The sequence below is a fragment of the Seriola aureovittata genome, chromosome 4, assembly GCF_021018895.1.
Source record: "Seriola aureovittata isolate HTS-2021-v1 ecotype China chromosome 4, ASM2101889v1, whole genome shotgun sequence".
In the NCBI taxonomy this organism is placed as follows: Eukaryota; Metazoa; Chordata; class Actinopteri; order Carangiformes; family Carangidae; genus Seriola; species Seriola aureovittata.
The window spans coordinates 24717765-24735527 of NC_079367.1; the positions used below are offsets into that span (position 1 = coordinate 24717765).

The 17763-nt window shown below is 41.3% G+C and overlaps 2 protein-coding genes across 3 annotated transcripts in view; one reads left to right on the top strand and one right to left on the bottom strand.

Moving 5' to 3' along the window:
- Window positions 1–624: 624 nt before the first annotated feature.
- pgr (progesterone receptor) lies at window positions 625–7802 on the top strand. Its single transcript, XM_056373576.1, has 8 exons — window positions 625–1689; window positions 2187–2296; window positions 3209–3325; window positions 3653–3958; window positions 4315–4459; window positions 4621–4751; window positions 5140–5297; window positions 5400–7802. Exons 1-8 carry the CDS (start codon window positions 791–793, stop codon window positions 5553–5555), a joined length of 2022 nt encoding a protein of 673 aa, XP_056229551.1. The 5' UTR covers window positions 625–790; the 3' UTR covers window positions 5556–7802.
- Window positions 6794–17763, bottom strand: part of LOC130167409 (rho GTPase-activating protein 42) — a 58536-nt gene continuing 47566 nt past the window's right edge. For both annotated transcript variants that reach the window (XM_056373574.1, XM_056373573.1), the window contains 14 exons: window positions 16187–16265; window positions 15827–15866; window positions 15440–15502; window positions 15200–15274; window positions 14180–14264; window positions 13930–13988; window positions 12998–13103; window positions 12579–12738; window positions 12175–12325; window positions 11524–11913; window positions 11017–11173; window positions 9236–9298; window positions 9053–9132; window positions 6794–8199 (listed from right to left, as the gene is read on the bottom strand). In XM_056373574.1, coding sequence (XP_056229549.1) covers window positions 8111–8199; window positions 9053–9132; window positions 9236–9298; window positions 11017–11173; window positions 11524–11913; window positions 12175–12325; window positions 12579–12738; window positions 12998–13103; window positions 13930–13988; window positions 14180–14264; window positions 15200–15274; window positions 15440–15502; window positions 15827–15866; window positions 16187–16265 — 1597 coding nt within the window. In that variant the 3' untranslated portion in view covers window positions 6794–8110. The remainder of the gene's footprint in view (window positions 8200–9052; window positions 9133–9235; window positions 9299–11016; window positions 11174–11523; window positions 11914–12174; window positions 12326–12578; window positions 12739–12997; window positions 13104–13929; window positions 13989–14179; window positions 14265–15199; window positions 15275–15439; window positions 15503–15826; window positions 15867–16186; window positions 16266–17763) is intronic.

Here is a 17763-nt window from a genome sequence, read left to right on the forward strand (position 1 = left end):
AATGGTGAATAAAATGTTGAATTGGAGACAATACATTTTGTCCTCAGACTCTCTCACAACATTGGGTCTTGACCTCCAATTAAACTCAACAGGGCTGTTCAGGATGAATTAATTTTGGGACACTCATCAACTTAATGTAAGCATTTTTTTGTCATTTGACATTTGTGTCATCGTCTAATGGATCCTAGTTTCCAACATTTTCTCACTTGGCTAAAAATGTCACCATGTTCAACCTCATCCATGAATAGAAGGGAGGGGACTAATGGCCCTTGACATTGAAGAGATCCATTGCTGATTCTCCTCATTGGCTGGCTATATTATTAAGTCTGCTGTAAAGATAGGGTACCAATACATTTTCTCCAGAAGGGTTCTGCATTGATACTTCCTCTGGCTTCCTTTGATGGTTGACTATTTGGTCTGAATGAAGAAAGCCATTGAAAATCTGTGGAAAAGGAAGATAACACACATTCAGCTTTGAAACATGACACCCACAAGAACAAGGAAATATTCTCATTTACTTGAGTTTGCTAAATTTATTTCCTGAAAGAGCTCAGAACTACGCACTCTTAATCCCTCATCATCAACACTCAGGCTAATAGTTGGGTCTCTTTTTTTTTCTGATCAGTTGTTAAAGTTTATGGAGCAGACTCTGATGTGAAAGAAAGGCGAAGTCACAGCCTTTCTCGACAGGGAGGAGGATTACAGGAAGGTCTCTGAGCCACAGCTTATCACACCCCATCCAGCCTCCGGACGCACTCCAGTCTCTGCTGTGCGCTTCGCGGCTCAGAAAATGGAAAGTAAAATAAACGGAAGGATGAGCACCATCAGTACTCCGATCGCTGATTCAACCGATACAAGAGTAAGTGACTTGATGGAAGCTGGGAACAGTAATAGTAAATTATCTAACGATTCGCAGTCTTTAACTTGCATGTCCTCCTCCGTGCGTAATTTTGGAAACGGCGGCACACTGATCCACGGTCTAAATTCAAGTGGCGATGGCGCAGTTTTCAAAGACTGTAACATACTCGATGGTTCACTCGCTACAAAACACTTTTATGACCGTAGCGGTGAATATCTGAAGTGTGACAGTGTGCCGTGGGATGATTTTGTAAAAGTTCAGAGGACAAATGTAGCCACATCCGAAAGTTTGTCAGGCGCAAGTGTAAGTCTCTCCTCGACCACCGGTGCGTGTAAGTTCATCAAAGATGAAAAGGAGCCTTCTGTGATTATGGACACCCCCTGTCCCACCTTTGAGCGATCATCGGAGATATTTCCTCTTGACAGCTGCTGTGACACCGACAGGAAGCAGCAGCTGGGGCTCAGTGACTGCGAGTCCACAAGCTTCAGGTCGACCCCGGCGGGTCCTCCACCGGGGCTGGAAGGATCTCCAAACTTTTTGATAGACCTGAACCAGTCGGAGCAGCTGAGCCAGGTGAGGACGGACTCCAGGTGTGCTCTATCCGGGAAGACTTCCATCAACTTTGACGCTAACACGCACGCAGCCTCGCAACAGATGATGTACAAGAACGAGGCTCCCCGTTGGCAGATGCAGACATCTCCGGCTGAGCCTCAGTACTGGTGCCAGTCTGCAGGGGTGACCGATGACCCGTTCACACACCGCGGCTATGATGGGATCCAGAACCAGGCCCTGTCCCAGAGGAACCCTTCACCTTTCTCTGCATTCCCCGGGTAATTAGTCCGTTACTATAAACTTTCGCCAACTTGTTTGAAAAGAAGTCACTTCCACTCACTTCTTTATATCTCGACTGTCATCTGTCTCTAATGGAAACTTTATCAAACAAGTTTATTTTGTGTTGAAAACAAGTTAGAGTGAATGAGAACATCTTATGCCGTTTGGTCTTCCTCTCAAAAAAATCTGTTCTGTCATTTTGAGGCAGCAGAAATATCTGTCTTAAAACACCCTTCCATCTCACTATGTTATTTAATATAAAGGATCCTTAAGGGCCCTTAAGTCTTATCTTACTCTCTAAACATGGAGAGAGACCCCTTAAATCAGCTTTGAATTCACTCAAGGCTTGAACAAGCCAATCATTTATGTAAGAGCAGAGTGCTATTTAGTTTGTTTCCGCCTTTGATCTTCCATCTGATAAGGATCGAACTATTCTGTGAATTTAGCCTCATAGATGACTTCATTAATGCGTGTTTTTTCTTCTCTTTTTCTACAGTATGCCACCTCAGAGACTGTGTGTGATCTGTGGCGATGAGGCATCTGGTTGCCATTATGGAGTCTTAACCTGTGGGAGCTGTAAAGTCTTTTTTAAAAGAGCAGTTGAAGGTGAGCTGAGAAAACTTTTTCCCTGCTTCTGGAAATGTCGAGTTCTAGGTTTTCTTTTTTCTTGTTTTTGTACACACTTCAGTTCAGCATTCAGTACAAATAGTATATAGTGTATTGGTACTGTTATAAAAGGGAGGAACCTAAGTCATCAGAAAACAGGCAGCTGAACTGTCTTTTTTTTACATTCAGATTTTATTATGTTTCAAGATGCTTTGACAGCAGATCAAACGTGCATGACTTTTTTTTTATCAGCTATCCTCCCTTTGTTTTTCATCTCCCTACTTCAGTCTACGCTGGAACAGTGAATCTTTTTCTGTTGCCTGTGCTCTGTTGGTGCGTGTCGTCTCATGTCCACTGTTGTTGGTTTCTTTGTTGATCAGTGGGCATTGTTCCAGAAAAATCAACCAAAAGGTAAAAATAAAAAAAAATAAAAAAAAAAAAACACTGAAGGAGGGATTAGAGGCTGTAGCAGAATTTTACTCTCTGATATCAGATAGCGCATGTCCACAATGACTGATGTGGTACAGTGAAAGGGAGTTACCATTCCAAATTTGACTGACCTTCTATGGTAGTTATTAGAGGTCATTAGCAACAGTATCACGCTGACCAGTGTTCACTGTGTTCTTCATCTTGGACTTGTTTTTCTTGTTATCTTGCAATGCGAGATACATAAGAGCCACTATGTCTCACCATGGCCGTGTCACTCTGTCCTCACAGCCTTGCCTCTATCTAATTTTCTTCTTTAGATCTCTCCTCATAATGCTGCCTCAGTGTGGAGTGGAGTAGCCACGTTAATAGTCAAGAGCCCTTCAACACTTTTTTCCTCATTATATGCCTCTCCTCCTCCCTTGATATTTGAAAATCAAACACTGTTAAAATTGTGTGCACTTTCTGTACCCTTTCACTCAACAGGCAGTCATAGCTATCTCTGCGCTGGGCGAAATGACTGCATTGTGGACAAAATCCGGAGGAAGAATTGCCCTGCGTGTCGCCTGCGAAAGTGCTATCAAGCGGGAATGATGCTCGGAGGTAACATTTGGTCGGATTTCTCTTTGCACAGAGCTAATTTGCCCGTAAGGCAGAAATAAAACTGATTGGTTAAGTCACACTTTCAAATAATGATTAGCCTCAAAGAGAACATTCAAAGTGCTCAGATCAAAAAGACAATATTGAATTGAAATTAAACAGGAGCCTTTTGCAGGAAGAGGTGTTGAACTCCTTTTTCAAAAGGGTTTTTTGAGCAACTTTATGACTCAAATTTTGAATTGACTTGGCAACACTGAAGCTCTGTGATGAGTTATGGGCACAAATTGTACTTGTCATCAAATCTAACCAGGCCTTGTATTCATGTCACAGGCAGGAAGTTGAAGCGTTTCGGGGCCTTGAAAGCCTTCGGTTTGGCCCCGTCCCTGATGTTCCAGTCCCATTTGGCCATGTCCAGTGACGGCCAGGCCTTGACCTCCATGTCTTGCATACCAGGCATCCGTGAGGTGCAACTCACCCAACAGATCATCAATATCCTGGAAAACATCGAACCAGAGATCATGTATTCCGGTTATGACAGCTCGCAGCCCGATGCTCCCCATCTTCTGCTCACCAGTCTCAACAGGCTGTGTGAGAAACAGCTGCTGTGGATTGTCAAGTGGTCCAAGTCCTTGCCAGGTAACGGCTCTCTCAGCTCAGGGTCACCTGTTGTTGCCATGGGGATCCACTGACGGGCCTCGCTGAAAGTCTCAGGCTTAAACACTGATTTAGATAGAAGGCTTTGTAATGCCATGAATATTAGCGTAGATATGAGAGAAGTGATTCCAAGTAATATAAAATAATTTGACCGTCTGAATCAAATTATCACTAGAAAACCATGTGTGCAAATGTGCTGCACCACCTGGGTATGATGGTATACTGGTGCACAGGTGTTAGGACACAGGTCATATTTACTATAAAAAAAAAAAAAAAAAGGGACCAAGAGGCTGAGAAATTAAATGTACTCTAATACAGAATTTCATTTTCTTTCTAAGGGTTTCGTAATCTTCATATCACTGATCAGATGACCCTCATCCAGTACTCGTGGATGAACCTCATGGTGTTCTCGCTTGGGTGGCGCTCCTTTCAGAATGTCACCAGTGAATATCTATACTTCGCACCTGATCTGGTTCTTAGTCAGTAAGTAACCGACCTCACGCAGGCGATTTAAGTTGGCTCTTGCTTCACAGTGATTTATAGTAAGGAGTTATAGACATGACAATGATGGCATGTATTCAAAAAGCAATGATTTTCAATAATTGTTCCGAAACATGAGACCATTTTTGTTTTTTGTCCTTCAGGGAGCAAATGAGGAGATCTCCCATTTACGAGCTCTGCCTGGCAATACAGTTTATTCCTCAGGAGTTTGCAAATCTTCAAGTCACCCGCGAGGAGTTTCTCTGCATGAAAGCCATAATACTACTCAACACAGGTAAAAGACAGAAGACTTAGTGAATCGGACTCAAGATAACTCCTGTTTTTCTTACGGTGACCTAGTTTGATGTAAAAGCATTCAGTATACAATGTTGCTATGATGAGCCTCTACTGTAGAGCCGCACAATAAAAGGGAGTGTTGTACAGGGTGACTGGACCTTGACAAGATTTATGTAGCAGCTGCTATCGAGTACTAGTTTTACAGACCGAAAAACAATGTTTTTAATAGCAGCATGTTACTTCTATAACAGTCGTTGTTGACCGGCTCTTCTGCAGTTCCTTAGTGTGTGTTCAAGACAGAATAGTAATTTTTCTACATTTTAAAGGAGATGATGTTTGGAGAAATGTATTTTTTTTGAAACTATAAGTGTCTTATCTGCTCTCAGTGCCTCTTGAGGGACTCAAAAGCCAGGCAGTCTTTGAAGAGATGAGACAAAACTACGTCCGGGAGCTGACCAAGGCTATCCACATGAGGGAGAAGGGCATGGTCGCCAGCTCACAGCGATTCTACCACCTCACCAAACTGATGGACGCCATGCATGATGTAGGGCTCACCTCGTAGTGCAACAGCATTAATTCATGTGTCTTAATCGAACTGCTACTTTAGTGAGCGCCAAGGTAAATGTGAATGTCTCTTTTCTGACAGATAGTGAAGAAGGTCAACCTGTTCTGTCTGAGCACCTTCATCCAGGCAGACGCCATGAAAGTGGAGTTTCCAGAGATGATGTCAGAGGTCATTGCCTCCCAGCTTCCCAAGGTCCTGGCGGGCATGGTGAGGCCCCTCTTATTCCACACCAAGTGATGATGCCGGCTCAGACGTCACAACTCTGCGGAGACAACTTGCGACTGGATTATTCACAATTATAAATATAGTCGGTCATCTGTACTTTGCCAAACTGCCTCTAATGCTCTTTATGAGGTGAACTATAATGAACACATTCCTTAAAATACAGTTTTTAGTAGAGAACTATCTCACATATTATAAATTCAGAGGCATCGTTTATTAAAGGTCCTCTGTTTAAATTCTGGAGTAGCCACACTCTCCCATCCTACAGCTTGTGTACAGATGGTACTTACTAGCTGATATACAGTAGGTTTTGAGAACCCTTAGAGATACTGATATTTTTGTACTGAAGCTGTAAAAAAGAAAAAAAAAAAAAATCAAACAGAAAATTTCAGGATTTATTCTCACCAAAATTGTATTCTTAATAAAGGAAAATCGCAGGAGACACTGAAACCTGCTGCTTAAACTAATGAAATGCTTTTAGGGTTCACAGCAGAGCAACTTAATGCACCTATTTCAGGGAGGAGAGACAGGAAGATAACTGTCTTTAAAATGTGTGTGTTAAAAAAAAAGTAACTTAAGTGAACTACAAATAATTCAGTCACCGCACATCTCTGCCAGCACTGCACAATATGCCTTAAATGTGTTTTTTTTTTTTTTTTTAAATGGAACGGATTTAAGATTTTTTATTCTGCATCTGGATCTGAATCAAAATACACACAATGACAGATGTCAGAAGGATGCATGTGACAAATTTAATTCAAGTGAGTGCAGTAGTTCATGAAAAAATGTAAAAAAAAAAGCAAAAGTGTTCAATGTATTTAACAATGTCCAGAAAAACCTTTAAAAAAATTCTGGAACAGCATTCACATGTGTAACAACAGCTGATCACCTCTCCTTCGTCCAATAACTTCGTACTTCACACCAAATTCTATTTAAGTCAGTTGAGCTTAAGCGGGACGTAACACATAAGTGCCATGGTAATGAAAATGTGCAATAAAAACAAATTTTCACAAAGGAAGGTATAGAAGATAACTACATTATCCGTCTGTCTAATCCTAGACTTTCTCAGTGATAAACACAACCATGTCTTAAAGTAGGGACACATGGAGACAAATACATTTCACCTTCCAACAGTCAGTCAGTTACGGGACTTTCTCACCATTCAGCCTGTTTTACATGTTGAATTTAGAGTTCCTTGCTGCAGTGAGCACAAAATATACTCACTAACTGTGACAAAGGATTTGGACCACAGGTCTAATAAATCACTCTGTTTATTTATAGACATGTTTTTGCACCTTCAAGACACAGTAGATGATTGCAAGGAAACAAGCTTGCCATATAAAAAAAAAGAAGGGGGATGCCAAATGTTACATATTGAGGATGTGGATGTCATTTCCCTGATATGCTCCTCCAAATTCAGACTGTAAGGGAGTATTATTCCAGCATCACTGTTCAAGGCCATTTCACATTCTTAAAGATGTAAAAGAACATCCTGATCTTGGCAAGTGAGAGATCTCAAACAACTTTCCAAATAAATTTTTGGCCACCAGAGAAAGTTTTACTTTGGAGTAAACCTTCAGTTTGCAATAACTGAAGAACGAAAAGGTTGTGATTATTTTTTTTCTTTTAACTTTTCCTGAAATAATATCACTTTTTAGATGATTATGTACTTTGGAAATGTTGTGACAGTAATAGAAAATTAAATATTAAACAGCATCTTTACCATAATATAATCTGCTAAATGTCTAGTTGTCATTACTAGTACACCAGTGTACCAGTGAGTACAGTACCACAACAAGCATTAAAGGTGAAGGTTCCACCTCATGAACATTGCATTCATGACAGTATAAAAAAAACAAATTTTTACATACGGCAAACGTCTGATGTGATAATTTATAGTAATAAACAGTTACAAGAAGTAAATATTTTTGATTAGCAACTACAAAAGAAAATATGAGCATTAATGTACAGTACTGTACTGTGTAGCTAACCAGAAAGTGCACTGCAGCAGTGAGCAGGTTCAGTGGTTGAACAATGATCACAGGCCATAAACATGAAAGTTAAGGTGCAAACCCATTATGCTTTTTTTCTAATAGATTAGTTTAGTATCCTTACTTTAAATCACAGTTTGTTCAATGATAGTTAATACAAAATGTTTATGAAACTACAGATTTCCATTAAAAACTTGATGAAAGTGTTTTGTTGTTATAATGGGAAGTTAAAAGATAACATATTTCTGAGAATAAAACTTGTGAAATGGGATCTGATTGTCTTGTGATTTTGTAAGCAAATACTGGGACTAAAAAACACCAGTGCAGTCATTGGCTAAATATATTTACACCTGAATCTCTGCAGATTCCCCAGCATTTCACCATGAAGCCATTACAGAAAAGGAGGTACAATCCTGGACTTTGAACTTCTAGCACTGTAAAAGCAATTACTGCCCAACTTCATATCTGTTAGGAATGCATAAAATGCAGAATTAATAGTTACCAGCAACATTACAACAATCAATCACATCTTGTCTTTTTCCTTTCCATGGATGCCATGAAAAAGTTGTTCACCACCTGTTAGAAGAACACGACATAATTCTCAGGGATTAAACCTGTTTTCCCCTCATATGTTGCTTGGAGCCAGCCTGGTTCAACAGAGGGATAGACTATAAAACAGAAAGGGAGAGAAATTACTGAGGTAAAAAAGAAGAGAGAACCAGATGCTTAATTTAAATTAATTTGAATTTATTTCCCAGGACTTAGTGAAGCGAAAGCAGCAAAAAAACAAAATCACAATAAATGAAGAAATAAAAGATGCTATAAGGCAGCTATAAACACTCATAGCAGATTGGGGAAGACTGGGGGTCAGACTGCTCTTTAAATTCAGTCCTCACAGAATGTTTTAGCAGGCTTGAAGGTGGGATCGCTTTGCTTAATCACACACATACAGCAGAGACCATAAAAACAACAAGAGATATGCCAAAATTAAGAGGAACAGCTTTAATAATTATCACCGAAAATCATCTAGGATGTGGAGAAAAAAAAAGGCCTGTTAATACAGATAGCAATAAAAGTGCTCTGGCTGCTGGTAAATGGAAGGGAGCGTTTGTTGACGTTTTTGCGTTTGGCTGCTGGCTCTGCTGGTTGTGTTAACAGGGAACAGGCACTGGTTCCTTCCATCACTAGGTTACAGTGACCTGCTTGCACTGGTTGTGGGCCAAGTCATATCTTCATGGAAAAAGCATGAGGTAATAAAAAATCCTGGGACTGTTTGGTCTTTAGTAATGCATATGGGGGTGTCACACTAAGAGCAAAATTATTTTATGCCTCCCCATAACACTGGGAATTAGCCAAGTGCTTGCTGTGTGCTGCCAGTGCGCAACAGACTGTGTGTGTGTACACTGTTTAAACATGCAATCAGCCTACGCAAGGAGGCATGTGTGCTGCTGCGAGCACTGCTGCAGCAAAGTAGCTATCAGCTGAAGCATATAATGTTTGTCTTGTTCTGGCTCGACTCACCATTTGAGAAGTGCGCCCCCTGGGGGAAGCTGAGCTCGTGGCTGTGCTCTGCTTCACAGGAATACATGGCCTTGGCATCTCTGTAAAGACAACAAACAAACAGGCAATGTCATGGCAGAACTGGGATGAGAGAGTGATTAATTGGGCGAACCTGTTGAAGATGGTGTCACGTTTTTACTGCACCTTCCGACTGGAACGGATTGTGGGGAGGAGGCATTTTCAAAAAGCAGTGCTCTGGCAGCAACCCTGCAACAATAAGAAAAACAATGGAGTTGACTGCACTCGATTGTATCAAGATAAACAGCTGAAAAACAAAAATATTTGGTAAATGATTTCATCCAAAGAAAAATGTGTCCTGTGATCGGATGATTTGTAATTTGTAAATATTAGTGTAATCTAGTTTAATATATCATTGCCTATAACAGGGGTTTTCAACCGGTGGTCCGAGGCCTCCTGGTTGACGGTGTAGGCATTGCAGGTGGTCCCTGACCCTGCATTTAATCATGTCGTTTCACTGAGGAAATCCTTGTTTTTTTTTCTTATTTCAATTTCTAAACACCTTTCTATGTATTAATTATTGTTTGTGAATAATCAAATTCATGCAAATACATAAAATTCTGAAAAGTGACTTTCAGGATTAAAATCATGACCATCCGGTATATCCTTGGTAGCCTGTGCTTTAATGTTAAAATGCGTCCCTTATATCACGTTTGTATGCATAACATGCAGATTTGTGCCGAAAAATATTAAAGAGTTACTAATTGATTTTGCCGATGAAAAAGCTGTTTTGCAAGTTTCCGTGAATAGTAACAGTTAGTATCTAAAGGGTCTGTCAAACATGTAAGAAATAAATCTATCCTAAACCCCTTTCTTCACATTCCACTGTGAGAGACTCCTCAGGTGGTTCTGAGTCACAATCTGCTAAAAACTCAATAAAGTCAGCAGTGTTGCCTCGGAGAGAAATTCAAGCCAATCTGACCTTTTCTGACCAGAACAAGTCTGTCCACTTTCTCTCGGCCTTGCCAGCATTTCTCATTGTTGAGAATAATGTGAAAGGCGTAACGATACAATGCTGGAGGTTTCCTTCCTCCGGGCAGGGTAAGCTTCAGCACGGAGCTAAACTGAGTTAAGCTATATAACGAGGCTGCTCTTGACCCCGTGCACGACAACCTCAGAGTCAAGGGGGACAGCACAGCCTTGGGCGAGCTGGGTGGGTGCTATACAAGGACACTGCTTGAGATACCATGTGACCGGCTTTCAGACATGACAAGTCAAACAATCTATTTGTCCCAAGAGAACAAGCGCAGACTGCTGCTGGGTCACATCAACCCCAGAGCAGAGTGTAATTAAAGCCGGCTCTCCCACCACAGAGGAAAAGACATAAATCTCCTAACACATACTTATGTGATCTGAGAGACCTCTCAATGCTCAGTGCTCATAAACAGACGAAGGAGGAGGCTGACGACTCAGAGGGGAGAGACAGAGAGAGGGAGGAAGAGACACACACACACACTCGCACGCACACACACACAAACACGCACGCACACAAACACGCACGCACGCACACACACACACACACACACACACACACACACACACACACACACACTAGTGGATAAATGGTCATTACATTTTCCATGAGCCAAGGCAACAGCTTTAAATCACTTGTTTTCTCAGCCCAAAACCCAAATGTATTAGATTTATAATTGAAACCAGTAATTCTTTGGTATTTTTGCTTGATGGATAACTACTATTCATCAATAATCGGAATTGTTGTGAATTTTCTGCCAGTTGGCTGATTGATTATTCCACTAATTGTTTTGCCACTGGGTTTTAGATGAGTAATAATGAATAATAAGTCATAAGATTTCGTAGATGGTGTCACACTGCAATTGATATCATCATTAGTATTAGAAGCAATAATTCATAATGAGCAAAGTGATTAGCCTTTTGTAAATCATTACACTGAGCCAGGTCTTTGGTAGCCATTGCTGGCGGAGGTGTCCATCCTGCGGCGGATCACTTGTTTTGGTGGCAGGTCTGGGTGCTCAGTCGGCTTCAAACTCTCTTTGGGCTCCAGTGTTGACAGACTTTTGATAGATCCAGAGCAGCTCCTGTGGCCTTCAAGAAGAGATACGTATAATTACTACTAATAAATGACATACAGATACTTAAGTTTCACCCCCCCCCCCCCCCCAAACTGCACCAAGTAACTCAGGAAATGAGCCATGTAAATAATATTTTAATACTGCTGTTAAATTATGCTTAAACGAAGGGGGTCCTGTCAGTTTGTGAAAGCAATAAGTCTTGGAGGAATAAGTTATGAGAATAAAACTATTAAGTTTATGAATACGGTCCTGGAAATTACACTTTCATGATGCTACTTTCCACTTCATTCTCCACTGTGAAGGCAACAAAATCAATGAACTAATGACAGGGACCGCCGACTGATTACTTGATGATTATCCTACCTTCAGATATATGCAGTGATTTCAGGGAGGGAGCAGCGGAACGATTCAGCAGTGCTGGTCTGAGGTCAGTGCGGATGTGTGGGGCTTTTTTGGGTGCAGGAGACAGCCTGGGTGCTGTACTGACTGAGGACAAGCTGAGAGCATCCTCTGACTCTCCATCTGTACGACCTGCATCCTCCCTGGAGCTTGACTCGGGGCTGCTCACACACACCGTGCTCCTGGGGCCATTTGAGAGCTGCGATGGCGTTCTGCGGAGGTCCAGGAGCGACTTCTCCTTGACCTGAGCCGAGGAGGCTGTTTTGGAGGAGGTATTTTGCTCAGAGGAGTGCGAGGACAGAGACTCCATGCTGCCCATGGGGGTGCTGCTTGGACTGCTGCTGAAAGTGTCACCTATGCAGGGACCAGAGTAGAGGCATGCAAAGCCCCCATTAAAATCTGCTGAGTGAGGAAGTGATTGCGGTTCTTTTATGGCTTAAATGAAAATTCCTTTTTTCTGAAGAGAGAATATTAATTCGGCTTTTGATTTAAGCTAGCATGGTGTGAATCCTTCAGAAATTATGCAGATTGCAGAGAAATATTAAAGGCCACCGACAGATTTTGGCAAATTATGGTGCGATGGCCTCCTGTGGTAATCACTGCTTTGGTACTCACTTTCTGCATCTGCCAGGCACAGCGTTGGGGTGTAGATGCTGCGGGGCTTTCTGGGCCCCGTGGACAGACAGATGGCCCTGCTCCTGCGAGAGCCAGGTCGGCTCTGGGGTTGCGGCAGGGGCACATTGGGGTCCGGAGGTTGGTGGAAGATCTGGAAGTCCAGGCAAAAACACTGATTACTCCCTACACTAAACAACAATCAGTGTATTTCCAATACAGGCTGTATTTCAACTGGGTATTTGAAGTTTGTTAGTGATGTTTTTTGGCTGGAGGAAATGACGATCCGTCTGATGACACTCGAGAATTTTGCGAAGCATTTTCACACTGAGGTAGCATCCCTTTCTATCTCTGGTTGCCTTAAATCCGCTGCAAGGTGTAATGCAATAAATGTGTGTGTGTATTACCTTGTTGAAGTTCTCGATAAGTATTTCCACCACAATGTTCTGGAACTTGATGTTCATCATGGCGGCCACAGTCTCCTCTTGTGACCGCATCAGGGTGGGCCCAAAGATGACACCCAGGTTGGACACTGTCATCAGGTTGTACTGGCTTTGTGTGGAAACGCTGCAGGCAGAGGACATGGGCATTACATACAGCTTAGTGAAAGACACTGTCCTCTGCTGACACATATAATGCAAACTCTTTACCATGTGGTGACAGTTTTATTCTTTACCAGATACTGACAGTTTTAGGGGCACTGACAAACGCATTAAGATGTCCACGTACTGTGAAGACAATATAATAAGTCACAGCAATTTTTATTGTCTCTCATCGAGCTGCACTTCTTTCAAGGCTGTAACTGAGGCACTGCAGAATCACGTACGTGACAAGGTGTTTTATTAGTAGCTCCAGCATTTGCTTGTTCCTCTCGGGCAGCTTATGAACCAAGGCATGGACAGCACACACCCTGTAGTTCTGGTCATCTGACTCTGAGAAAAGACAAACGGATGTAAAATAATCAGGATGGTGATATACTAATACAAGAAATAAAGCTGAATTTTTTAAGTGGACATATTTTAGATCCCTCCAATAAGTATTACAGTGACTGTGATAACAGAGCAGAATATTCTATATTAACTAACTACAATGCCACTGTAATATCTGACCTTTAACATTAGATTGTATCAAATTGAACCTGTGGATAATAGAACATTTCTACTTCAAACTGTGATAGGGGGGGGACACACACACACACACACACACACACACATATTAAATTTTCAGATTAAACATGAGGCACTATACCCAGAGGTGCAGAGAGAAGCGAATGAGCACAGATTAAACCAATTGAATTTCTCAGTTTGACATGACACAAGCAAAGTGATGCACATGGCATGTTGCCGTTGTCTGAGATGGAAACGGTTTAATTGGTTCAATCTCTGCTTGTTTGATTTTCCCACTGTCAGTGCCTGGATGTAGTTCCCACAAAGCTGTCTCCTTTTAAATGACTAAATTCGAAATGTGGTTCAGTTCAAAGTCTGTTCCTCTTTAAAAGGTTGGATACAAATGAACAATATGTTTGACAAATTCAATCTGATCAAAGCATTTTCAAATTCAAACGTGCTGTCTTCTGGCACAAATACAATTTACCCACAGACATCCTTGATTAAAAACAACATTTTCTAAAGTAAACAGATGTGCCTGCTTCATTAGTGGCCTGCCAACTTAAGAATCTGTCTTTCATGGGTAATAACTAAAGCAAATAGAGAAGCTGGTGAAATATATTATCAATGTTATTAACATTTCATAACTTACTGACAGCCAGGATAAAATCTTTGTGGAGCTTGAAGGTCATTAGAGGCTCAGAGAGACACCTGGTGAATAAAAAGAACAGTTTCCATTTATTTCCTGAGTGACATGGGTCTTTTGAATGCAGCCACCTTCCTCTGTGAGTCAGTGGCAGCACTAAATGCATGACTAACACCGGGGAGGTTTCAAAGAAACATTATGGAGGTAATGATGATTCCTGGCAGGTAAGGACACGCAGCTGGCGGGGCAAGCTGACCTGAGGTAATTCTTCAGACCACTGGTGATAGTTTTGTTGTCCCACGTCTCCGGATCCAGGTCCATATCCACAGATGCCTTGGATGCTATTGGAAACACATTTTGTTTTTTATATCACCACAAGGATTAAGCTGTAAACTGCCCAAAGGAAAACCAATACAAACTGACATGGCCTGATAGGCAGCTTAAATAAGCAGTAAAAATACTGACTGTCTTTCTTGTGTAAAGGCAGTGAAGAGGAGAATCTGAAATAGACATGAGGGTATATGTGTGGTGTCTCACAGAGATGGAGATCAAGTTTTAGAGTCCATTCGGACATTTCCTGTTCAAATGCATGAAACAGGATTACCTTGGGTTATCTAATCAGGTAATGACAGATGGCTGTTACTCTGTCACACCACAAGGAGGACCTCTTTCCTCACTCTACAGGGTCACAGCATGTTTCCTTGCTGAAAATAAAGCTCTAGATTCAACCTGAGATGATGGTACAAAAATGAGCCATTTACACTACAGATGTAAAAACTCTGAAAAGAGAAAATGATTTCTTCAGACATTTAGGATTTGCAGAATTATCTCTCTGACTGTTTTGCTACATGGCATGTGAGAATGTCATTGATTGATTGAACTACAGTAAAAATACATACAATCCACAAAACACACCACAGCATTAAAAAGATACAATGAGCAGGTAGCAGCAGATCAGCAGGTTATATAAATACCAGAGAGCAAATCATACAATAATAACAATAACAAGACAAGTAACAGCAAGTAATCCTGATGCAGTCATGTGTTGTTCAATGCCTGTAAGGCATAGGGAATAAAAGACTTATTGGATATGTTTTGGCTGGCTTGGGGCCCTGAATCAACCTCTGAGTGTAGTGGGTGTGAGGTATCTGAAATTACATGTTTAGCCATCCTTAATTATATACAGGCTCCAGTCCCTTAACACATTAGGAGTGTCTATACTACAAAGCTGTGAGAGGTAACATATATGTTTTTTGCTGTTATCAGGGATACTTACAAAAGACTGTGGTCATTAGCCTCTGCACTTTGGAGTTGACCCCTCCAATTCTGTACAGCCCCATTGTAGTTATACCTGCAGGACAATGGAAATGAAAGAAGTGGAACATGGAACAAAGATTTGCGATGCAACGTGTTGCCATGTCCATTAGTGAATGAAGCCCATTGTTATTCATAATCACAGCCAGACTGTGATCAAGGTGTTTGACGGATGAAAGCTGAGAGATTTAAACGGCCTCACCTCTCATCTCCACCAGGTCAATGCATTTCCTTACAAAGTTAAATCCCGCCTCATTAAGAAATGCTGTAATACAACAGGAGAATAGGATTGACACGTCAGTTACCGTCTGGGTTAACCATGCATCATGCAGGAATAATAAGCTCTCCCCGTGCTTGTGCTCTGACTAATAAGATACAACCCTTGTGCTGGAAGGCTGCTGCTATGTCAGCTGAGTGGGTGCATGTCAAGTAATTGTGTTAATGAACAGACATAGCTATAGGTAATAAAGTATGTATTTGATATGTCCGTGTTGGGGATTTTATCCCAAGTCTTACAAAGCTGATTTTAAACTGATAATAGAGGTTTGGAAAGATTTAAAAAAAAAAAACAAAAAAAAAACACACTTACTCTCTTCCTTTTTGCTTAATATGGCTGGCAAGTTGTAAATCTAGAGAGAGGTTACAAAAGTCATTATTAATCATTTGCTTCAAAACTCAACAAAATTCCAGAAAGAGGAGAATTATGTCACCCAGTTTCTTTCCCCAGTGCTCCTGGACTGTTCTATTATTAGCACAAGTGGAGGGTGAGGTCATGGTTTCTTAAGACAACCTAAACTGAAGCCACCAGAAGAGGGTGCCAGTGACAAATAAATCCGTTTTGGTACTGTTTTCCTTTCAAACAAACAAGCAAAAAAGAAAAAACGCCCTGGCCAAACAGCAGCCAGCACAAAAATGAATATTTCAAAGACAAACAGGCAGAGTCCCTCACCGGCTCCTTGCCATCCATGGCCTCCAGCCACAGTCTTCTGTTGGACTCTGACAGTGCCTGCAGTGTCATAACGCCATGCCTGGAAAGATTTCAGAGAAAAACTGGTCTAAGTCTGATCTCATTGCCTTGGGGGCTCTGGACAGACCATGTTTACGCTGGCTGAGACCACTATAAAAGGACTACTGTGACTAAAATAGCATGTGTGCAAATGCTTGACATCAAATATGTGCCCCTGGTTGGCTCGGTGCTTCACATTCCACACCCAATTAAAAGCTACATGTGCTTAGCATTAGAGTGATTAATTCTTTTGCACCCAACATGCATGTACCTTTATCTCCTCTGTGTTTTACAGCACAGCAGCTCCTCTCACCCAACTATGTGCTTCATAGCTTGAAATTGGTCTAAGCATGATCTGCATTTAATTTGTAGCACTGCTTCAGTTAGCATTAACAAGTTGATACAACATTATCTGATGACACCGGCAAACAGAAAAATGTAACCCCACCCAGTAGTGAAAGTTAGTACTAGCATGGAGCCATGTCAGGTTGCATGTGTTACAATTATTGTGTCATTTCAACCAAATTACAAAAACATTTTTAAACTAACCTCTAGAGGTATTTTGCCATGCAGACAGTTTTGAATTTATTTAGCCAGGTTTTCAGATATCTGTCCCCAATGTCTATGGCCTTCACCCCAATACAGTGGATGTGTAAAAAAAACCTGTGTATTTATGATGCTCACAATATTAAAAACATCTAAAAGATTCAAAAGCAACATCTCTTTCCACAACTAGTGACCCCATTACTCTAACCCATATAACAACCTTTTATCACCTTTCATTGAAAGTACTTCCCGCTGAAGTCTGTGTGACAGCTGTTGACAGGCCAGCGGATCATCCAGAGTATCGGGGACACTCTTTTGTGAAAGACATGCTGCTGTTGATTTTCTAAATAATGTTTTTTCATTGCTTTCAGCACCTCAAATGAAATACTGTTCATTGGGGAGAAGGCAGACGTTTCAGAGATGGAGATCTCAGAATCTCGGCAAATAAATTAAAGCTATTCGCATGACTAAATAAGCTTTTTAGTAATTTGGGTGAACAAACCCTTTAAAAATTAGCTACTGAGTTGATTGGCCTGCTTCTGACTGGGCTATAGGTATTAGAGCATGTTTATTATAATGAGGATGAATGGATGAGCTTGAAGCTGAGTGGAGCTTGGCCCACATTGTCCTTGTGGTTGGAACAAGCACCTTGGGGCATCACCGTTTATGATAAATGAGTTGTCCTGCAAATAAACTGCAGTTATTGTCCATGCTCAGCAACACTCACCGAGGGTGAGCAGTGCCAGCCCTGCTGGTGCATTGCAACAATAAGCCCCAGTGATGAGCTAAGTCTATATTCTGAGGTATACCTCACAATAATGAGCTCATATCAAGCTTTCTTGAATGAGGTGTTGTGATCTTTGGACAATCCAGTAAAACATTACATAGAAATCAGTTGTGAATCTTCCCATACAGCAAAAAGATTTCACCCCTAAAAGAGAGGCAAACTGATCAAACGATTGTCGTAAATCAAC

What these genes read in the sequence shown, in the direction of transcription:
- pgr (XM_056373576.1), top strand. Translation starts at nt 791, where the DNA reads ATGGAAAGTAAAATAAACGGAAGGATGAGCACCATCAGTACTCCGATC. An exon ending in GTGGTCCAAGTCCTTGCCAG is followed by an intron (nt 3,959 to 4,314) that starts GTAACGGCTCTC and finishes TTTCTTTCTAAG; the next exon opens with GGTTTCGTAATCTTCATATC. An exon ending in TGATGGACGCCATGCATGAT is followed by an intron (nt 5,298 to 5,399) that starts GTAGGGCTCACC and finishes CTTTTCTGACAG; the next exon opens with ATAGTGAAGAAGGTCAACCT.